General features: G+C 36.3%; 2 protein-coding genes, 1 long non-coding RNA gene and 1 pseudogene across 3 annotated transcripts in view; 3 read left to right on the top strand and 1 right to left on the bottom strand.

The window, feature by feature from the left end:
• The window catches only part of LOC125875232 (probable serine/threonine-protein kinase PBL9), a 1,122,098-nt gene that overhangs the window by 974,431 nt on the left and 130,758 nt on the right, over positions 1-16,909 (bottom strand). The gene's annotated exons all lie outside the window — the stretch shown is intronic.
• LOC125875272 (uncharacterized) lies at positions 242-656 on the top strand. The gene is made up of 3 exons (XR_007447362.1): positions 242-311; positions 391-446; positions 533-656. It is a non-coding gene; the product is annotated as an uncharacterized LOC125875272 (long non-coding RNA).
• LOC125875250 (uncharacterized) lies at positions 2,799-3,682 on the top strand (annotated as a pseudogene).
• LOC125873923 (secreted RxLR effector protein 161-like) lies at positions 5,641-6,624 on the top strand. The gene is made up of 2 exons (XM_049554747.1): positions 5,641-5,794; positions 6,242-6,624. The coding sequence occupies exons 1-2, from the start codon at positions 5,641-5,643 to the stop codon at positions 6,622-6,624; spliced, it is 537 nt and encodes a 178-aa protein (XP_049410704.1).

The following is a 16,909-nucleotide window of genomic DNA, read 5'->3' as shown; positions in this document are numbered from 1 at the left end:
ACCTTTTTTTGAGTTTCATACCCGAACTATCGAAAGTGTGAGAAACACACCTAAACTATTACACTTTAGTTTGAAAAATACACCTCAAGTAAAATATGATAGTGTGTGTATTGCACTCTCTCAATTTTTTTTTAAATGCCACATAGATTACCACATGGAAACAAATTCCACCATGTCAAAAGATTAAAGTTTAGCCTTCAACGTGTAAAAGCATCTTTATCTGTTTCTCAGCTGAGTCTCTTTGGTGTGTGAAAATGTTGAGTAAAATTAGGGTTTTCACTATTAATTCACAAATTCATCATGGTTTGAAGGTTAGTTACTCATTTGTCAAAAAATGTTTGGGTTCTTATTTTTGTCTCAAAATATTAACAATTTTGTATAATTTTTTAGGTTTTGATTCATACCATCTGAAAAGAGTTGAAAGGAGAAGAAATTGACTACATACGGTACTCTTTCTTTACTTCTAAACTTAATTTTCGTACTGGTGGCGATTTTTAGCTACTGATTTCATGAACAATAGTATTGTTCTAAGGTAATGGACACTAAGTACGTAAATTTGAGGTTTCACATCGGTGGCATACTTGTGAGTGAGGTAGGACCTTCTTATATTGGGGGAAAAAAGAATATGCCTTCAATGTTGATATAGACCATTTGTCTATTCCGGAAGTGAATGACTATTGCAGGGATTTTAAGGTTACCAATATAGAAAAAATATATATTGAAGCTGCTCAAGTTGGCAATTTGGTAGAATTGGTTAAAGATATGGATTTGTTGGTCTTAGCCAATTTGTTGGTTGCTGGGGTACTATGGACATTTATATTTGCCATAAAGGGGAAGTTTTTATCAAAATAGCACATGTGACCAATGAGTCTTTTGAGACCACATGCAATGAAGTAGATAGACCTAATAAAGAATCTACCAACAAAGTTGGTGAAGGTCTCAATGCACCTTTAGGTAAAGAAATAGCACTTATTGATGGTAGAGATCAAATTGTCGGGGTCCAACAACCAAATCTGATAGAAAATGGCAGCAGAAACACAAATGAAGCTGTAGATGAATTTAAGTTTTCTAGTGAAGATGAAGATTCAGAGGAAGATGAAGTAGAGACTATTGTGCATAGTGATACTGAAAGTGATGAGAATGTTGACTTTTGTAGTGACGAGGATGGTTATGGGAGTGATATTCATGAAGAGCTGAGCATAGTTAAGAAGGATTTGAAGAAAAAGAAAGAGCCAAGGAAAAAAAATTGTTGAGTGTTTTCTGGGAGAAGTTGGCATAGATCCTGGTTTTGAAGACATCGATAAACCCAAGAAAAATTTAACTGGTAAGCTGGTAGGTGATGAGCCTTTTTACGACAGTTCTGATGCCAATAGTTTTGAAGTGAAAGTGAGGGGGAAATAGATGTTGAAAGATCTGATATTTTAAGGGCAAGAAAGAAGGACAAAAGGGTCTCATATGATCCAACATGGAAAAAAAGTTGTGTGGCAACTTAATATGGTATTTGAAAATGTGAAAAAATTCAGAGNAGAAAGAGCCAAGGAAAAAAAAATTGTTGAGTGTTTTCTGGGAGAAGTTGGCATAGATCCTGGTTTTGAAGACATTGATAAACCCAAGAAAAATTTAACTGGTAAGCTGGTAGGTGATGAGCCTTTTTACGACAGTTCTGATGCCAATAGTTTTGAAGTGAAAGTGAGGGGGAAATAGATGTTGAAAGATCTTATATTTTAAGGGCAAGAAATAAGGACAAAAGGGTCTCATATGATCCAACATGGAAAAAAAGTTGTGTGGCAACTTAATATGGTATTTGAAAATGTGAAAAAATTCAGAGAAGCTTTGAGCAGGTATGCAATTGACAGAGGTTGTCAACTGGATAAGATCCACAATGATCAAAGAAGGGTCAGAGTAAAATGCAAAGCTAATGGCTATCCTTGGATACTTTATGCAAGCAAAGATTTCAAATCTTCCGATTTCATTATAAAAACCTACAATCCCAAACATAAATGTTATAGGACCAATACCAACACAATGTACAACTCTAAGTTTTTTACCAAGCACTATAAAAGTAGAATTGTTTCTCAATCTTGCATAAAGGGATGGGAAATACAAGATTTGGTTAGGACAGAATGGGATTGTTTGTTGGTAAGTTCGTGTGTTTGAAGGCCAGAAAAATGGTGTTGAAAAAGATAATGGGTGATCATGTTGCTGAGTTTAGTAGAATCTATGACTACAGAGATATGCTTCTTGAATCAAATCCAGGAAGCACTTGTGTGCTGAAAGTGACAAATTGTGATGATGGAAAAAAACTCTTTCATTCCTTTTATATTTGTTTTTCAGCTTTGAAAAAAGGATTCATTGAGGGTTGTAGAAAGTGCATTGGGTTAGATGGTTGCTTTTTGAAGGGAATATCTAAAGGCCCAGTTACTTGTTGCTATTGCAAAGGATGGGAATAATCAGATGTTCCCAATAGCATGGGATGTTGTTGGAACTGAAAGAAGAGAAACTTGGACTTGGTTTTTGAGAATCTTGAAATTTGATTTGGACATTAATGATGAAGAAGAAGGATTGACTATCATAAGTGATATGCAAAAGGTACGACTTTTAGCCTCTGATTTCAGTGTTTTTAGCCAATATTAGCTGCTATTTTCTGCTTTTTTAGCTACTGATTTTACATGTTTTAGTTAATGTGTTTTAAGTAATTTTGCTTATAAAAGAAAATGCCAAGAAGGCCTAGTAAAAAAATAAAGAAGGAACTTGGAGAGGTACCAAGTTCTGGAAAGCTTCCAAAGAGGGGATAAACCATGAGTTGCTCCGCTTGTAAGTCAAAAGGTCACAATATAAGAACATGTCCAAACAAACCTCCAACCACTTCATAGGTACATTTGATTTCTATTAATGTTTATTTATAGTATATTAATACCTTTAACACTTTCAAAATTATTCTTTGCATAGGGTATTGCTACATCACAAGCATCTGCTAGTAGTAAAAGAAGTGGCAAGCAGAAATCTCACCCCACTCAAGCAGTGCAACAATCTCAATCTTCTGAACCATCTCAAGCAATAGTGCAAAGTGACAGTGGTAATAGAAAAGGTGAAAATAATGCATTTAAGAGGCCAAGAGTAGTGGGTCATGGAGTATTTGTGAGCAGATATGGTTTTCGTGCCGAGGTAAAACGAGAGTTAATAAGCTTATATTCTTGATTAAACTTCTTAAAAATAATTTAACGACTCTTTATTACTTTACAGTAAGGAAGATCTATTTGTAGGGTAATCAAGAGTGGAGCACAAGAGAAACTGATAAGTTCAGCTATTGTCACTGGTGACCTTGGGTATGCACCAAGTAAAGGTCTTAAATGGAAGGGGAAAAGTGCTATCACAGGAAGACAACTTCAACATAAAAGTGCTTTGCTTAGATAGAAAAACATCAAGTCACAAACTTCATCACAAGGTGCAACAAGAACTGAAGGAGTTTAGGGACGATGTGGCTGATTTTTCATGTGGCTCGAACTATTTTTAAGTCGCTTATCTTGGTTGTGAATAGGACGATATCGACTTTTAGTTGTGAATTTTGATGTTACTAAACACGGTGACTGATTTGCAGCCCAAGTAGTTATTGTAAGCTACTAAACATGGTGACTGATTTTTCATGTGGTTCAAACTGTTCTTAAGTCGTGTATTTTGGTTGTGAATACGATGGTATCAAATTTTGGTGTGAGTAGGATGGTATCAAATTTTGGTTGTGTATTTTGATGTTACTAAACACGGTTACTGATTTGCAGCCCAAGTAATTTAATATTGTTATAGGTTGCTCTGCAAATTGAAGCATTACTTGGTTTCAGTGTTTCTATACTATACAAACTAGAGCCAATCAATTTTCTACTTTGAGCTACTAAAAATGCTTTGGTGACTTCTGTCCTTAGCTGCTCATAGTTGGTTAAATAGTCGTAATCAGAAAATGATTGATGAAGTAGTCTGTAAAAAGCGACAATTCAATAGAAAGAAAATATGCTCTATTTGGTGGCATAATGATACAACAAATATAGTCTAACTAGTTCTTAAACAAACAAAAAAATAGAATCTGATGTCATGGACAATCACTCACCCCTCAAATTATTAAAGCTACCAAAGAGCGTCGTGGATTCCTTGTATGGCATCATTGATATACAAATATCAGTCCATTTTGAGCGAGCTTAAGCAATTTAAGCTGTGTTTCTCAAATTTATGAATGATAGTTTAGGTGTGTTTCTCGCTCTCCTAATAGTTTAGGTGGGAAAGTCAAATAATTTTATAGTTTAGGTGTGTTTTGATATTTTATTTTTAAAAAAAGAAGAAGCCATGTGGACGAAAATCAAGGCCACATGCACGTAAAAGAGTGTGTACACACACATTTGGTCCAGTCAGCACTGAGGTGTGTTTTTCAAACTAAAGTGTAATAGTTTAAGTGTGTTTCTCACACTTTCAATAGTTTGGGTATGAAACTAACAAAAAAGGTATAGTTTAGGTGTATTTTAATCAATTATCTCAATTTTAAACATAAGACTTTTATGGAAGGACATTATTCTAAGTTAAAAAGGCTGTGAAATAAATAAATTTCTCAATATGCATAATTTTTCTTGAAAGGTTAAACCAAAATCGAAAATCTTAATATGCCATAAAAATAGACATATCATTTATAGAAACTTAATAAAATTAATGATAATTCAGAATTTACATAATATAATTTTATTTAATAGACAATATTAATCTCTCATCTTGATATATAGCCACATTTACAATGAATTTCAACCTTATAAAATTATTAAAATCCACCAATCTTATGAACAATGACACCATATTCTTCTTTTTTCTTTGGCTTTACACTAATCTTATGTCTAATCATTGCTTTCTTCGTGACACCAAGTACAAGTAATCCCTTGGCCCAAGTGTGCATCAACTCCAAGAATCCAAGGTTTTGCTTGGAAGTTTTTGCTCTATATACTTATGATAGTCCTTATGAGTTGAAGTAGAGGCAATTAACTTAACATTGACTAACGTTTTCGAGACCACAAAAAAGATTCGCATCTTAATAAATCAGACAGAAGACGAACATTTAAAAGATATATATAATTATTGTTTGGATTTTTACCAACTTGTTATTGATTATTTAAGAAGCACGGAGGAGCGCTTTCTGAAGGAAAAACAATGTGTTGATCAACAACCAAGTGAAGAAGACGAGCTAAGTGGAGCAAACACACCCCCGTCTCATAGAAGGTCACAAGGATCAAAACGATTAATTCAAAGTATGCCAATGCTGCCATAGTAGAAGAAGAAAATGAAAAAGAACCAGAGAATTTTAAGGAAGCATTTCAAAATCTGAAGTGGATTAAAGCTATGGAGGAGGAAATTGCTGCGCTAGAGTTGAATCAAACTTGGGAGCACGTGGTAAAGCCAAGAGATGTCAAACCTATTGCCTGTAAATGGATTTACAAGATAAAGCGTCACACAAATGGGTCCATTGAAAGGCTCAAAGCTCGTCTTGTAGCTCGAGGCTTTTCTCAGCAATATGGATTAAATTATGATGAAACATTTAGTCCAGTGGCTAAGCTTACTACAGTCCGGATCATACTTGCACTTGCAGCCAATAAAAATTGGAACCTATAGCAGATGGACGTAAATAATGCCTTTTTGCACGGAGAGTTGGATCGGGAGATCTACATGTTTCAACCAATGGGCTTTCAGAGGCAAGATCATCCTGAGTATGTATGTAAGCTTCAGAAAGCGCTATATGGGTTAAAGCAAGCGCCAAGGGCATGGTATGGTAAGATTTCTGAATTTCTTACTCATAGTTGTTATTCTGTAGCATCAGTAGATTCCAGTCTATTTGTGAAAGTTTGTTGGAAGGAAACTAGCTATTCTGCTAGTATATGTGGATGATCTAATCCTAATAGGAGACTGTGAAGAAGACATTTTTCTAACAAAGAAGAATTTGTCAGTTCGCTTCCAGATGAAGGAACTTGGACAACTCAACCATTTTCTTGGCTTGGAGGTTGATAGTAATGAAAAACGAATTTGTTTGCATCAGAAAAATATTCTAAAGATATGTTGAAGAAGTTTGGAATGTTTAATTGCAAACCAATATCAACACCATTGGAGGCAAATGCTAAAATGTGTGCGCATGAGGGAAAAGAATTAGGAGATGTGACGATGTATCGACAATTTGTAGGTAGTCTGATTTATTTAACTCGACCTGATATTTCTTTTGCAGTTGGTGTGATGAGTCGCTACATGCACAATCAAAAGAAGCACCATATGGAGGTTGTTCAACGAATACTAAGATATGTGAAAAGTACAATTGATTATGGTCTTTTGTACAAGAAAGGTGAAGAATGCAAGTTGGTCGGATATTGTGACTCTGACTATGCAAGGGATCATGATACCCGTCGTTCAACTACTAGCTATGTGTTTAAGCTCGGAGCTGGAGCAATTTCTTGGTGCAACAAAAGGCAACCAACTGTGTCATTGTCAACAACAGAAGCTGAGTATAGGGCAGCAACAGTTGCAGCTCAAGAAAGTACATGGCTTATGCAGTTGATAAAGGATTTACACCAACCAGTTGGCTACTCAGTTACCTTGTACTGTGACAATTAGTCAACGATTTACTTGGCTGAAAATCTTGTTTTCATGCTAAGATGAAGCACGTGGAAATACATTGCCACTTCATCAGGGAAAAAGTGTTGCAAAGAGAGATTGACTTGGAGCATATTAAAACCGAGCAACAAATTGCAGACGTGTTCACAAAAGGCTTAAGTGTCAATAAGTTTGAAAGTTTATGTCAACAACATGGCATGGTTAAGACCGGAGTTGATGTCGAGAGGGAGTGTTAAAAGTTGTACACCATCAGCCCTATTTTCTAGTTTGAGTAAGTCAGCAGAAGGCAATATTTAAGCTATTAGTTAGTAATTTGTTTTTTTTTTTTCAATTCGTTATAGCTTTTCCCTGTTTTTGTAGAATTGCATATTGTGTTCCTAAAGTTTAGGAGAACTTGTTTAGTAGAATTCCAGTAGTGGTCTAGTGGGAATATGATTCCACAATATGTAAGCCTACTTAAGGCTAAAAAGCGCATTGAATAAAAATATTCAGCCACTTCTAAGAAAACTGTTTCTCTTCTATTCTTCCAGTTATTTCCGTTTTCAACTATTGGCTTCTCTATTCAGTAAGGTGTTCATCATTCTTCCCGCCTAGAAATGAACCTTATACTCAAGATTCGAGGCTAAGATGCACAACTTCTCTTGATCAGCACCTTAGGAGGAACATTATCAATATATCACCAACTATTTCAGTAAAAGAATTCATACCAATCCTTCAAATACCCTTCAAGGCTAAAATGCTTGATTTTCTCAAAAGGAAGTATGCTTGTTCTCTGGTATTGGTAGTTGGATTGGTGGTGTTGGACAGGTTAAGGATGTTACATATTATGCAATTATATTTGTACTTGTACCAGAAAAATGCATATCATTCTAGTCCATTCTTGAAGGCTATGTGAACAACATTACACACACTGATGTTGTTAGCGCATATGGGACTATTGATTTCTTTATGATATCCAAATGGACCTGCCAACCAGTGGCCTTTGCTCTTGAGGCAATTTCCATAGCTACATCTAGCTTATCACTTTCCTTTGTTGTTGGATTTCCTTACTCCAACCTTGAGGACAACGTTCTTATTGAGGACAGGAGTATTGTTATGAACCAAGTCCAATCCAATGTGGATATCAAGGTCGCGAAAGTATTTATTGGGCCGACAAGAGCTACTGGGCTGAGAATAAGCAATAGGGCAAGGTTAAGAACGGTTCCATAAAGAAAATAGTGGTATGCAATTCAGGGATTATGCAAATTGTTGAGAAAAATGTCTAGTCCTCTCATCCCCTTACTCTGATGCTTCTCATCCCTTTCTTCTACTTGGGTTCTTCAATTTCCCTTTTAGTTCTTAATTTCTTTATAATTCCAATTACGAATTAGTGAAATATATCTATCGGTTTTTTGAGTTTGAATAGCGTTGGTTTAGTTATTGTGTTTGTTTTATTGTATTGCGTATGTAAGTATGCATTTTGAAACGATAATAAGCATTTCAATTTTTTATACTATATATTATACCAAATATCACAATTTTATAAGTACTGAGGAGTAATAGATTCAAAATTTCAAGTTTTACTATTTTGGTCTGATAATTTAGTATATACCAAGTTCAATATCATTTCTTAGTCTTAGTTAGGTAATACATTTATGAGTTATATTTTCCCCTTTAACGTACCAAAATAGACTAATACCATAAATATAAAATGAAAAATATATATAAAAAAAGTGTTAGCCTCTTAATGTCAAAGGCAAATCACATTGAATCCCTTCTTCTTTTTTTAACAAAAAATACTTTTTAAAAACAAATGGAAAATTGTTTATGTCCATTTATTTTCTAAGGTAAACTTTGAAGTCCATTGATATAATATACCCAATTTACCTCAAATTTTAAACATAAGTTTTTTATGGAAGGAAATTAGTTAATTTCAAAAGGTTGTGAAATAAATAAATTTCTCAATATGCTTAATTTTTTTTTGGAAGGTTAAACCAAAATTGAAAATCTTAACATGCCATAAAAACAAACATATCATTTATAGGAATTAAATTAAATTAATGATAATTCAGAATTTACATAATATATTTAATAATATATTTAATAGACTATTAATCTCTCATCTTGATATATAGCCACATTTACAATGATTTCAACCTTATAAAATTAGTACAAATCCACCAACCTTATAAACAATGACACCACATTCTTCTTCTAATTTCTTTGGCCCTACACTAATCTTATGTATAATCATTGCTTTCTTCATGACACCAAGTGCAAGTAATCCCTTGGCCCAAGTGTGCATCAACTCCAAGAATCCAAGGTTTTGCTTGGAAGTATTTGCTCTAAATACTTATGACAATCCTTATGAGTTGACAGTAGAGGCAATCAACTTAACATTGGCTAATGCCTCCGAGACCACAAAAAAGATTCACATCTTAACAAATCAGACAAAAGACGAACATTTAAAAGATATATATAACTATTGTTTGGATTTTTACCAATTTGTTATTGATTATTTAAGAAGCACGTAGGAGCGCTTTCTGAAGGAAAAACAATGTGTTGATGTGAACGATGCAGGAATTACAGCTCAAGTAAATGCTTTTCGATGCGAAAAGGAGTTTCAAAGAAAATGGGGTTATATTTATGACTCCACTCTTACAAAGGAAAACAAGAACTTGAGTATTTTTGGTAGTATTATTTTGTCTGCTACAGATCTTCTATATAATTCGACATTAAGAAAAAACTAATACATATTAAAATTCATGTGTTAGAGCAAGAAAGTCAATAATGGGAGAACGATTTGTTACATTAGCTTTCCATAAATTTTAATGAAGATTATTATTATTAATATTATTTTTCTTTCATCTTTTTATTGTTTATCCGTAGTAATTTATTTTTTAAAAAATAATCATGTGATATCGAGATGTATGTATAATAAATGTTACACGTTCAGTCAATCAATCCAATAATTTTGACTCATTCGGAAAAAGAAAGAATGCGATAAAAAAATGAACATCAACGATAACGATAATGACAATGGTGATGACGACAAGAAGGAAGAATATGATGGAGGAAGAGAGAGAGAATGAAGATGGACCTATGGAGAGAAAAATCTGAAGAGAGAAAGAAAGGTGGAAAAAATAATAAAAGAGGGGGAAATTTCAAATTCGAAATTTAAAATAGTAGAAAAAACTTTTTAAAATATTCAAAATTTTACTCTGCACTCCTATATTTTAATTAACTTAATTGGGTCACTTTCATTTAATTTCATTTGTCCAAGTCAAAATCATCAAGTTTAATTTAAAGACTTGAATGATGCTTTCTGTTGATTTTTCTCAAGAAACTTCTCCATAGTTTTCAAAAGGTGGAATAAATTGGACCTAAAGCTCGTAGTCTCGGATGTGTTGAGAATAATGGTTGGGACTTCTCTCATATCTCCTTTGAATTTAACTACCAAATTATAACTTCCATTAATAATATTTATCTCCAAGCCTCCTCGCCTAAAAAGGATGTGTTTTATTGAAATCAAAATAACAATGACAAATTTACCACGAGGAGTGCCTATAACATGATTTTAACCTCAAAAAAGGATTCCAAAAATCAGTTCTCTACTACCAACCTATGGATTTGGAAGCTTAAGCGCATTGTGGTGGAAACACACTCTCGGATATTACTAAATTCTCTAAACAATGACAACACTCTATACTCACACATTTGAACTGATTGCAGGTTTTTGCTTGAGTAGCTGGGAGTACCGCCATTGAAACACATCCTGCGGAAGGCTAATAGGATTGCAGACGCACTAGTCAAAGGATCCACCTATGATTATAAACTATCTTTATATTTTTGATGCATATCTTTCTAGTATTACTAATGTTTTGGAAAGAGACGTACAATTGGAATTACATCACTTAGACCAATTCCCTTTGTATGGATGGTCCTCAATTAGAAACAGAATCCTTCCATTTTTAAGAAAAAAATAATCTTAAATCTGTTTTTTGGTGACTAATCATTATATTAATCGCCTTGTAAAAATATAAGTACTCCAAAAAGTACCACCCATTTTGTTATCCCATCTTTGTATTATTATTACTTATTAGGTGTGCAGAGGCGGTGTAACAATCGGGTTCCGTCGTTAGAAAAAAGCCAACGGGGAAAATTTTTAGGCCGAAAAATATTTTCGTAGTAACTTGAGATTTCCCAACCTAGTTCAGATTTGGATGAAATTGGAGTCTGTGAGGTCTAGAGAATTTTGTAGCAATTGAGTGATCTAATTATGAATTTGATCACATGAGTAGATAGATAAGTCGTTAAGGAACCCATACGACTTTATGGAATTGAATTCGGGTGAATAGAACTCCCGAAACTAATCCTGGCATGAGCGGGTAGTTTCTGAGTGTCGTTAGTTGAAGGTGTGTTGTGAAATGGGGGTATTGAATTTATTAAATTAGCTCACTGTTCCGTCCAAGCCACTACAGCTGGAATTTGTGTCGCTAGGGCGGGGCCGTTGCAGCGGGGTGGTACCGCTGTGGCGCGGCAGACGCGACTTAAAGTCGGAAATAAACCCTAAAACATCTTTATTTTGCAATTTTTGAACTTAAGAGCTAAGGAACGAACCCAAGGCTTTTCTTGATAGTTTTCCACCATTCTTAAGATTTTTACTCCGCGAATCCATTTTTCGATCCGTAGAACGTAATTTAATGGGTAATTATCGATGGGGAAGTGTTTTGATCTGAGAATTATGTTGGAAAACCCTTAATTTGGATATTGGGATTATGAGTTTGATCTAGGGTTGATAGGATTGTTAGTAATCCGGGTAATTAGTGATTGTTTATTAATTTCCGTGTTATTTTGATTGTTGGTAGATGAAGAACAAGTGGAACGAATTCGGAAAGGGAAGAATCAAGTTTCTTAGGGAATTCAAGCTTGTTTCGAGGTAGGTGATGGTTGTGATTTCATGTTGTGTGATGTATGTTTGTAATTGCTTCATTATGATACATGTATGAATGAGAATATTGCATTATTGATCACACTAATTGTAAATAAGGATAGATGAATGTTGAATGCCATTAATCATGACTTGCTTGTATGATTGTGAGAATATACTTGTATTTGTGATTGTGGCTTGTTGAATGGATCGAATGTTGCGTTATGACTCACTAACTTGGATCCGTTGCCACGTTCTGGCATAATTGTGGGATCGGTTGCCACGTTTCGATATAATCATTGGATCGGGTACCACGTTCCGGTATGCTAACAGTTTGGGTTTGGGTTCCATGAGAGGACATATGACTTGGTATAACTATGATATTTGAGAATTGTGAAATTGTTTGTTGTTCGTCAATGTTGATGATATTGTATATATTTGGTGTATGCATGTTATTATTATGTTGTATTGACTTATATATGTTGCACTTAGTGGGATAGCCGCGTGATCCTACTAGTACACTGTGGTTGTGTACTGATATTGCACTTGCTCTTTCCTTGTTGAGTACAGGGCATCTTTAGGAGGCAATTGACAGACCTCACATAGAAGATCAGTGATCGTCGTTCGAATTCAAGGGTGACCTAGTTCTTCTGGACTGCCATGAGTTCTCTTTCTGTATATGTCCACATTTCGGACTTAGATTTTCTAGTTAGTTGTTAGTACATTAGTTTGGGGTTGTAACCCTTCTTGTTAAACTTATGGATCTTGTTGGATGTTTTGGTACATTGACTTTCAGATTCTAGGCGTATTTTCCGCAATTGTTTAGTTGTTAGACTATTGGTTTGGAGTTTATGGGGATTCCCTATTTCTTTCCTTGACATTTAAACTTACTTACGTAACCTTAAATGCTTTAGTTTTTTGATTAAATTGATTAGCTAATTAGTATGAATGGTTCTTCCACCGGAGGGTTAGTGTAGATGTCAATCACGATGATCTGGGTCGTGACAAAGTTGGTATCAGAGCCTAGGTTCATTGATCTCGATGTACCAAAACGAGTCTAGTAGAATCTTATGGAACGGTACAGACACGACTGTACTTTTCTTCGAGAGGCTATATGACTTTAGGAAATCTCTCTACTTTCTTTTGTCTCCGTTCATGCTATAACTTGATTCCAATTGGTATCTGGCGATTCAAATTGGTATCTAACCTCTTTCACTCTTCTGTTCGCAGATGGTTAACACTAGATTCAACGGCATCAGGCCCGTAGCTCCCGTCAATTCTCTAGTTAGGAATCTGCAGCGGGAGGTCACGGTTAAGGCAGGGGTAGAGGAAGAGCTAGGATAGAGGCCGAGGAAGGGCATCACCTGTTAGAAATGGAGCACCGATTGGAGATGCTCCAAGAAATGAGGCCCCTCCTGCACATCATGAAGAGGTAGAAGAGAACATAGAGGTTGAGGATGAGGATAATGTTAGGCAAGAGGAAGAGGTGCAGACTGAGACTACAAGTATTCCTCTTTTGGACCTAGTGTTAGCTCAAAAGATCATGTCGTTCTTGAAAGAATTGGTTGGTCCTGGAGTGTTTCCCTCTGTTCAAGCAACTCAAGCTCGTACCAATCCCCCTGTTACTATCACTGCGCCCAAGGTGAGTGGAGCTAGAGGTAATGATGCTTTCTTCCGTCATTTGTTGGGTTCTGTTATGACTGTTATTGAGCATGAAATGTTGACTAAGTTTTTGAAGCTAAATCCTCATGTATTTCTTAGTTCAGAGAGTGAGGATGCTTATGATTTTATCTTAGACTGCTATGAAAGGCTTCATAAGTTGGGAATTGTCCATTAGCATGGGGTTGAGTTTGTGACTTTTCAACTTCAAGGTGAGGCTAAGCAAATGTGGAGAGCTGATGTGGAGTGTAGATCTTCAACTTTATCCCCACTCTCTTGGACCCAGTTTCATGCTCTATTTTTAGAGAAATATGCTCCTAAGGCTTTGAGAGATCGCAAGAAGAATGAGTTCATGACTTTGGAGAAAGGTGGTATGTCTGTGGCTGCTTATGAGGCCAAGTTACATGCCTTGTCTAGATATGTTACTCAATTGGTGACTACTGAGGAGGAGATGATCCTTTTATTTATTAGGGGACTAAATTTTGAATTGTAGGTATTATCTGTTGATAAGACCTCTGTAGGGAGGAGAGTTAATGAGGTAACAAACTTTGTTAAGAAAGTGAAGGGGGTGAGGTGAGACGGTCAGGCTAAGGTATTGGGTAAAAGGGCCAAGAACTCGGGTAACTTTTAGGGTTCTTATTCCAAAGGGTCGTGGAGGCCAACACTTGCAGCCAGGCTAATTCAATCCGCTATGCCCGCTTCTACAAGTAATTACTCGGGAACTCCACCTTATAATTTTATTCAACATAGTAAGGGAGCCACACCTTCGGCGGGCAGCAGGCCATCTTTTGATCGTACATGTTATAACTGTGGAGAACATGGGCATATGAGGAGATATTATCCCCATCCACGTATGATGGAGTCCGCGCAGCGGCATACTATAGCAGTAGTACCCGCGGGAAATGGTAATAATGGTCAAGGGCGTCCACAAGGTGGGCGAGGAGGTAATCAGCGAGGCCGTGGGGTAGAGGAAATGGTAACGCAGACAGAGGTGCAGCGCATCCAGGCAGGGAATTCGCCCGTCAAGATGATAAGGCTCAATGTTATGCCTTTCCGAGCAAGAATGAGACAGAGGTGTCTGACATAATGATCACATGTACTATTATTATTTGTGATCAGATGGCTAATGTGTTATTTGATCTGAGTTCTACTTATTCTTATGTATCAATGCGATTTGCCTCAGAAATTGCTATGATTTGTGATATACTTGATGCCCCCATCCATGTTTCTACCCCAGTTGGAAAGTCTGTCAGAGTCACCCACGTCTATCGTGCTTGTCCTATTTTGCTTATGGATTTTCAGACTTGGGCTAATTTGGTGATTTTGGATATGACTGATTTTGATATAATCTTAGGTATGACTTGGTTGTCCCCCTATTATGTTGTGCTTAATTGTAATACTAAGTTTGTAACTCTAGAAATTTTGAAAACGAAAAAGTTAGAGTGGGAAGTGGCGTACAAACCTAAGTTAGCTAAGATCATATCCTCCATTCAGGCTAGTAAACTGGTAGAGGAAGGTTGTTTGGCTTATTTGGCTCATATTCGGGATGTTGAGGTTGAGTCTCCATCTATTGAGTCTATTCCTGTGGTGTCAAAATTTAGAGAAGTGTTTCCTAATGATTTGCCTGGTATGCCTCCAGATAGAGATATAGATTTCTATATTGATTTAAAACCAGTTACTTGTCCCAGGTGTATCCCTCCATATCGCATGGCTCCGACAGAATTAAGAAAGCTTAAGGCTCAAATCCAAGAGCTTCTTGATAAGGGATTTATTTGTCCTAGTGCTTCCCCACAGGGTGCTCCAGTTTTGTTTGTTAAGAAAAAAGATGGTAGTATGAGAATTTGTATAGATTACCGGCAATTGAATAAGGTCGCTATTCGAAACAAGTACCCTTTGCCTCGAATAGATGATCTTTTTTGACCAATTGCAAGGTGCATTAGTTTTCTCCAAGATTGATCTAAGGTCTGGCTACCATCAGTTGAAAATTAGGCCTGAGGATGTGCCTAAGACGGCGTTTAGAAACCGTTGTGGGGACTATGAGTTCATAGTTATGTCTTTTGGTTTGACTAATGTGCCTGCAACTTTTATGAGTCTGATGAATGGGGTGTTCAAGCCATTTCTTGACTCGTTTTTTATAGTCTTTATTGATGACATTTTGGTCTATTCGAAAAGTGAGGAAGAACATGCCGACCATCTTCGTATTGTTCTGGGTGTTCTGGGGAAACAAAGGTTGTATGCGAAATTTTCTAAGTGTAAATTCTGGTTGACTTTTGTTGCAGTTTTGGGACATGTAGTTTCAAAAGAAGGGGTAATGGTAGATTCTCGAAAGATTGAGGCAGTTAAGAATTGGGTTCGGCCTAACTCTCTGACGGAAGTTAGGATTTTGTGGGCTCGCTAGCTATTATCGTCGATTCGTGAAGAACTTTGCTTCTATTGCCAATCACTTGACAAATTTGACCAAAAAAGAGATACCATTTGAATGGACTGAAAAATGTGAGGAGATCTTCCAAAAGCTCAAAACTCTCTTAACCACCGCACTTATTCTAGCATTACCGGTAGAAGGTAAATATTTTATTGTTTATTATGATGTTTTACATTCTGGTTGAAGTGTTGTGTTGATGCAGGATAAGAATGTTATAGCTTATGCATCGCGTCAATTAAAGGTGCATGCGAGGAATTACCTAACACATGATTTGGAGTTCGCAGCGGTAGTGTTTTCCCTTAAGATCTGGCGGCATTACCTTTATGGTGTTAAGTGTGAAGTGTTTCCTGATCATCATAGTTTGCAGCATGTGTTCACTCAAAAGGATCTGAATTTGAGACAGCGAAGGTGGATGGAGTTACTTAAAGATTATGATGTCACCATTCAATACCATCCGGGCAGGGCTAATGTGGTGGCAGACGCTTTGAGTCAAAATGGTGAGTATGGGTAGTTTAACTTGCTTGAGTGTATCCAAGCGACCCTTGGCTAAGGAAATTCATACCTTGGAGTAAGTTCGTGCGGTTGGGTATCTTAGAGAAAGGTGGGGTGTTATCTAACATTGAAGTTAGGGCCACATTCATTGAAGAGATCCAGGCCAAACAATTTGAGGATAAAAATTTGAATGAACTTAAGAAGAAAACTGCGATTGGTAAGGCACAAGAGACCACTCTTGATGCAGAAGGTGTGCTCAGTTTTAAAGGAAGGATTTATGTTCCTCGAGTTGATGACTTAATTCAGAAGTTATTGATAGAATCTCATGGTTTGCGATATTCCATTCATCCTGGTGTGACCAAGATGTACCGAGATTTGAAGTGAATTTATTGGTGGTCGGGAATGACGAGGGATATAACGGAGTTTGTGGCTAAGTGTCGAAATTGCCAACAAGTGAAGTATGAACATCAAAGGCCTGCAAGTTTGCTTCAGATAATGCCAATTCTGGAATGGAAGTGGGAAAGGATAGCCATGTATTTCGTGGTTGGTCTTCCCAAGACTTTGGGGAAGTTCGATTCTATTTAGGTAGTGGTTGATAGATTGACTAAGTCAGCCCATTTTATTTCGGTAAGAATAGATTATAATGCTGAACAATTGGCTAAGGTGTATGTGAAAGAGATAGTGAGGTTTCATGGGGTTCCCCTTTCTATCATCTCAGATCGTAGTACGTAGTTTACCTTCAAGTTTTGGAGGAAATTACACGATGATTTGGGCACATAACTCACTTTTTGTACAACTTTCCA

This window comes from Solanum stenotomum, chromosome 8, assembly GCF_019186545.1.
Source record: "Solanum stenotomum isolate F172 chromosome 8, ASM1918654v1, whole genome shotgun sequence".
NCBI classification, from domain to species: domain Eukaryota; kingdom Viridiplantae; phylum Streptophyta; class Magnoliopsida; order Solanales; family Solanaceae; genus Solanum; species Solanum stenotomum.
Note: the sequence above shows the minus strand (reverse complement) of the source record. Positions and strands in the feature narration are given on the sequence as shown.

Bases quoted from the DNA above. Each gene is read 5' to 3' on its own strand.
- LOC125873923 (XM_049554747.1), top strand. From the start codon at position 5,641: ATGGACGTAAATAATGCCTTTTTGCACGGAGAGTTGGATCGGGAGATC. The intron at 5,795-6,241 runs GTAAGATTTCTG...TTTCTTTTGCAG, and splicing joins AGCGCCAAGGGCATGGTATG to TTGGTGTGATGAGTCGCTAC.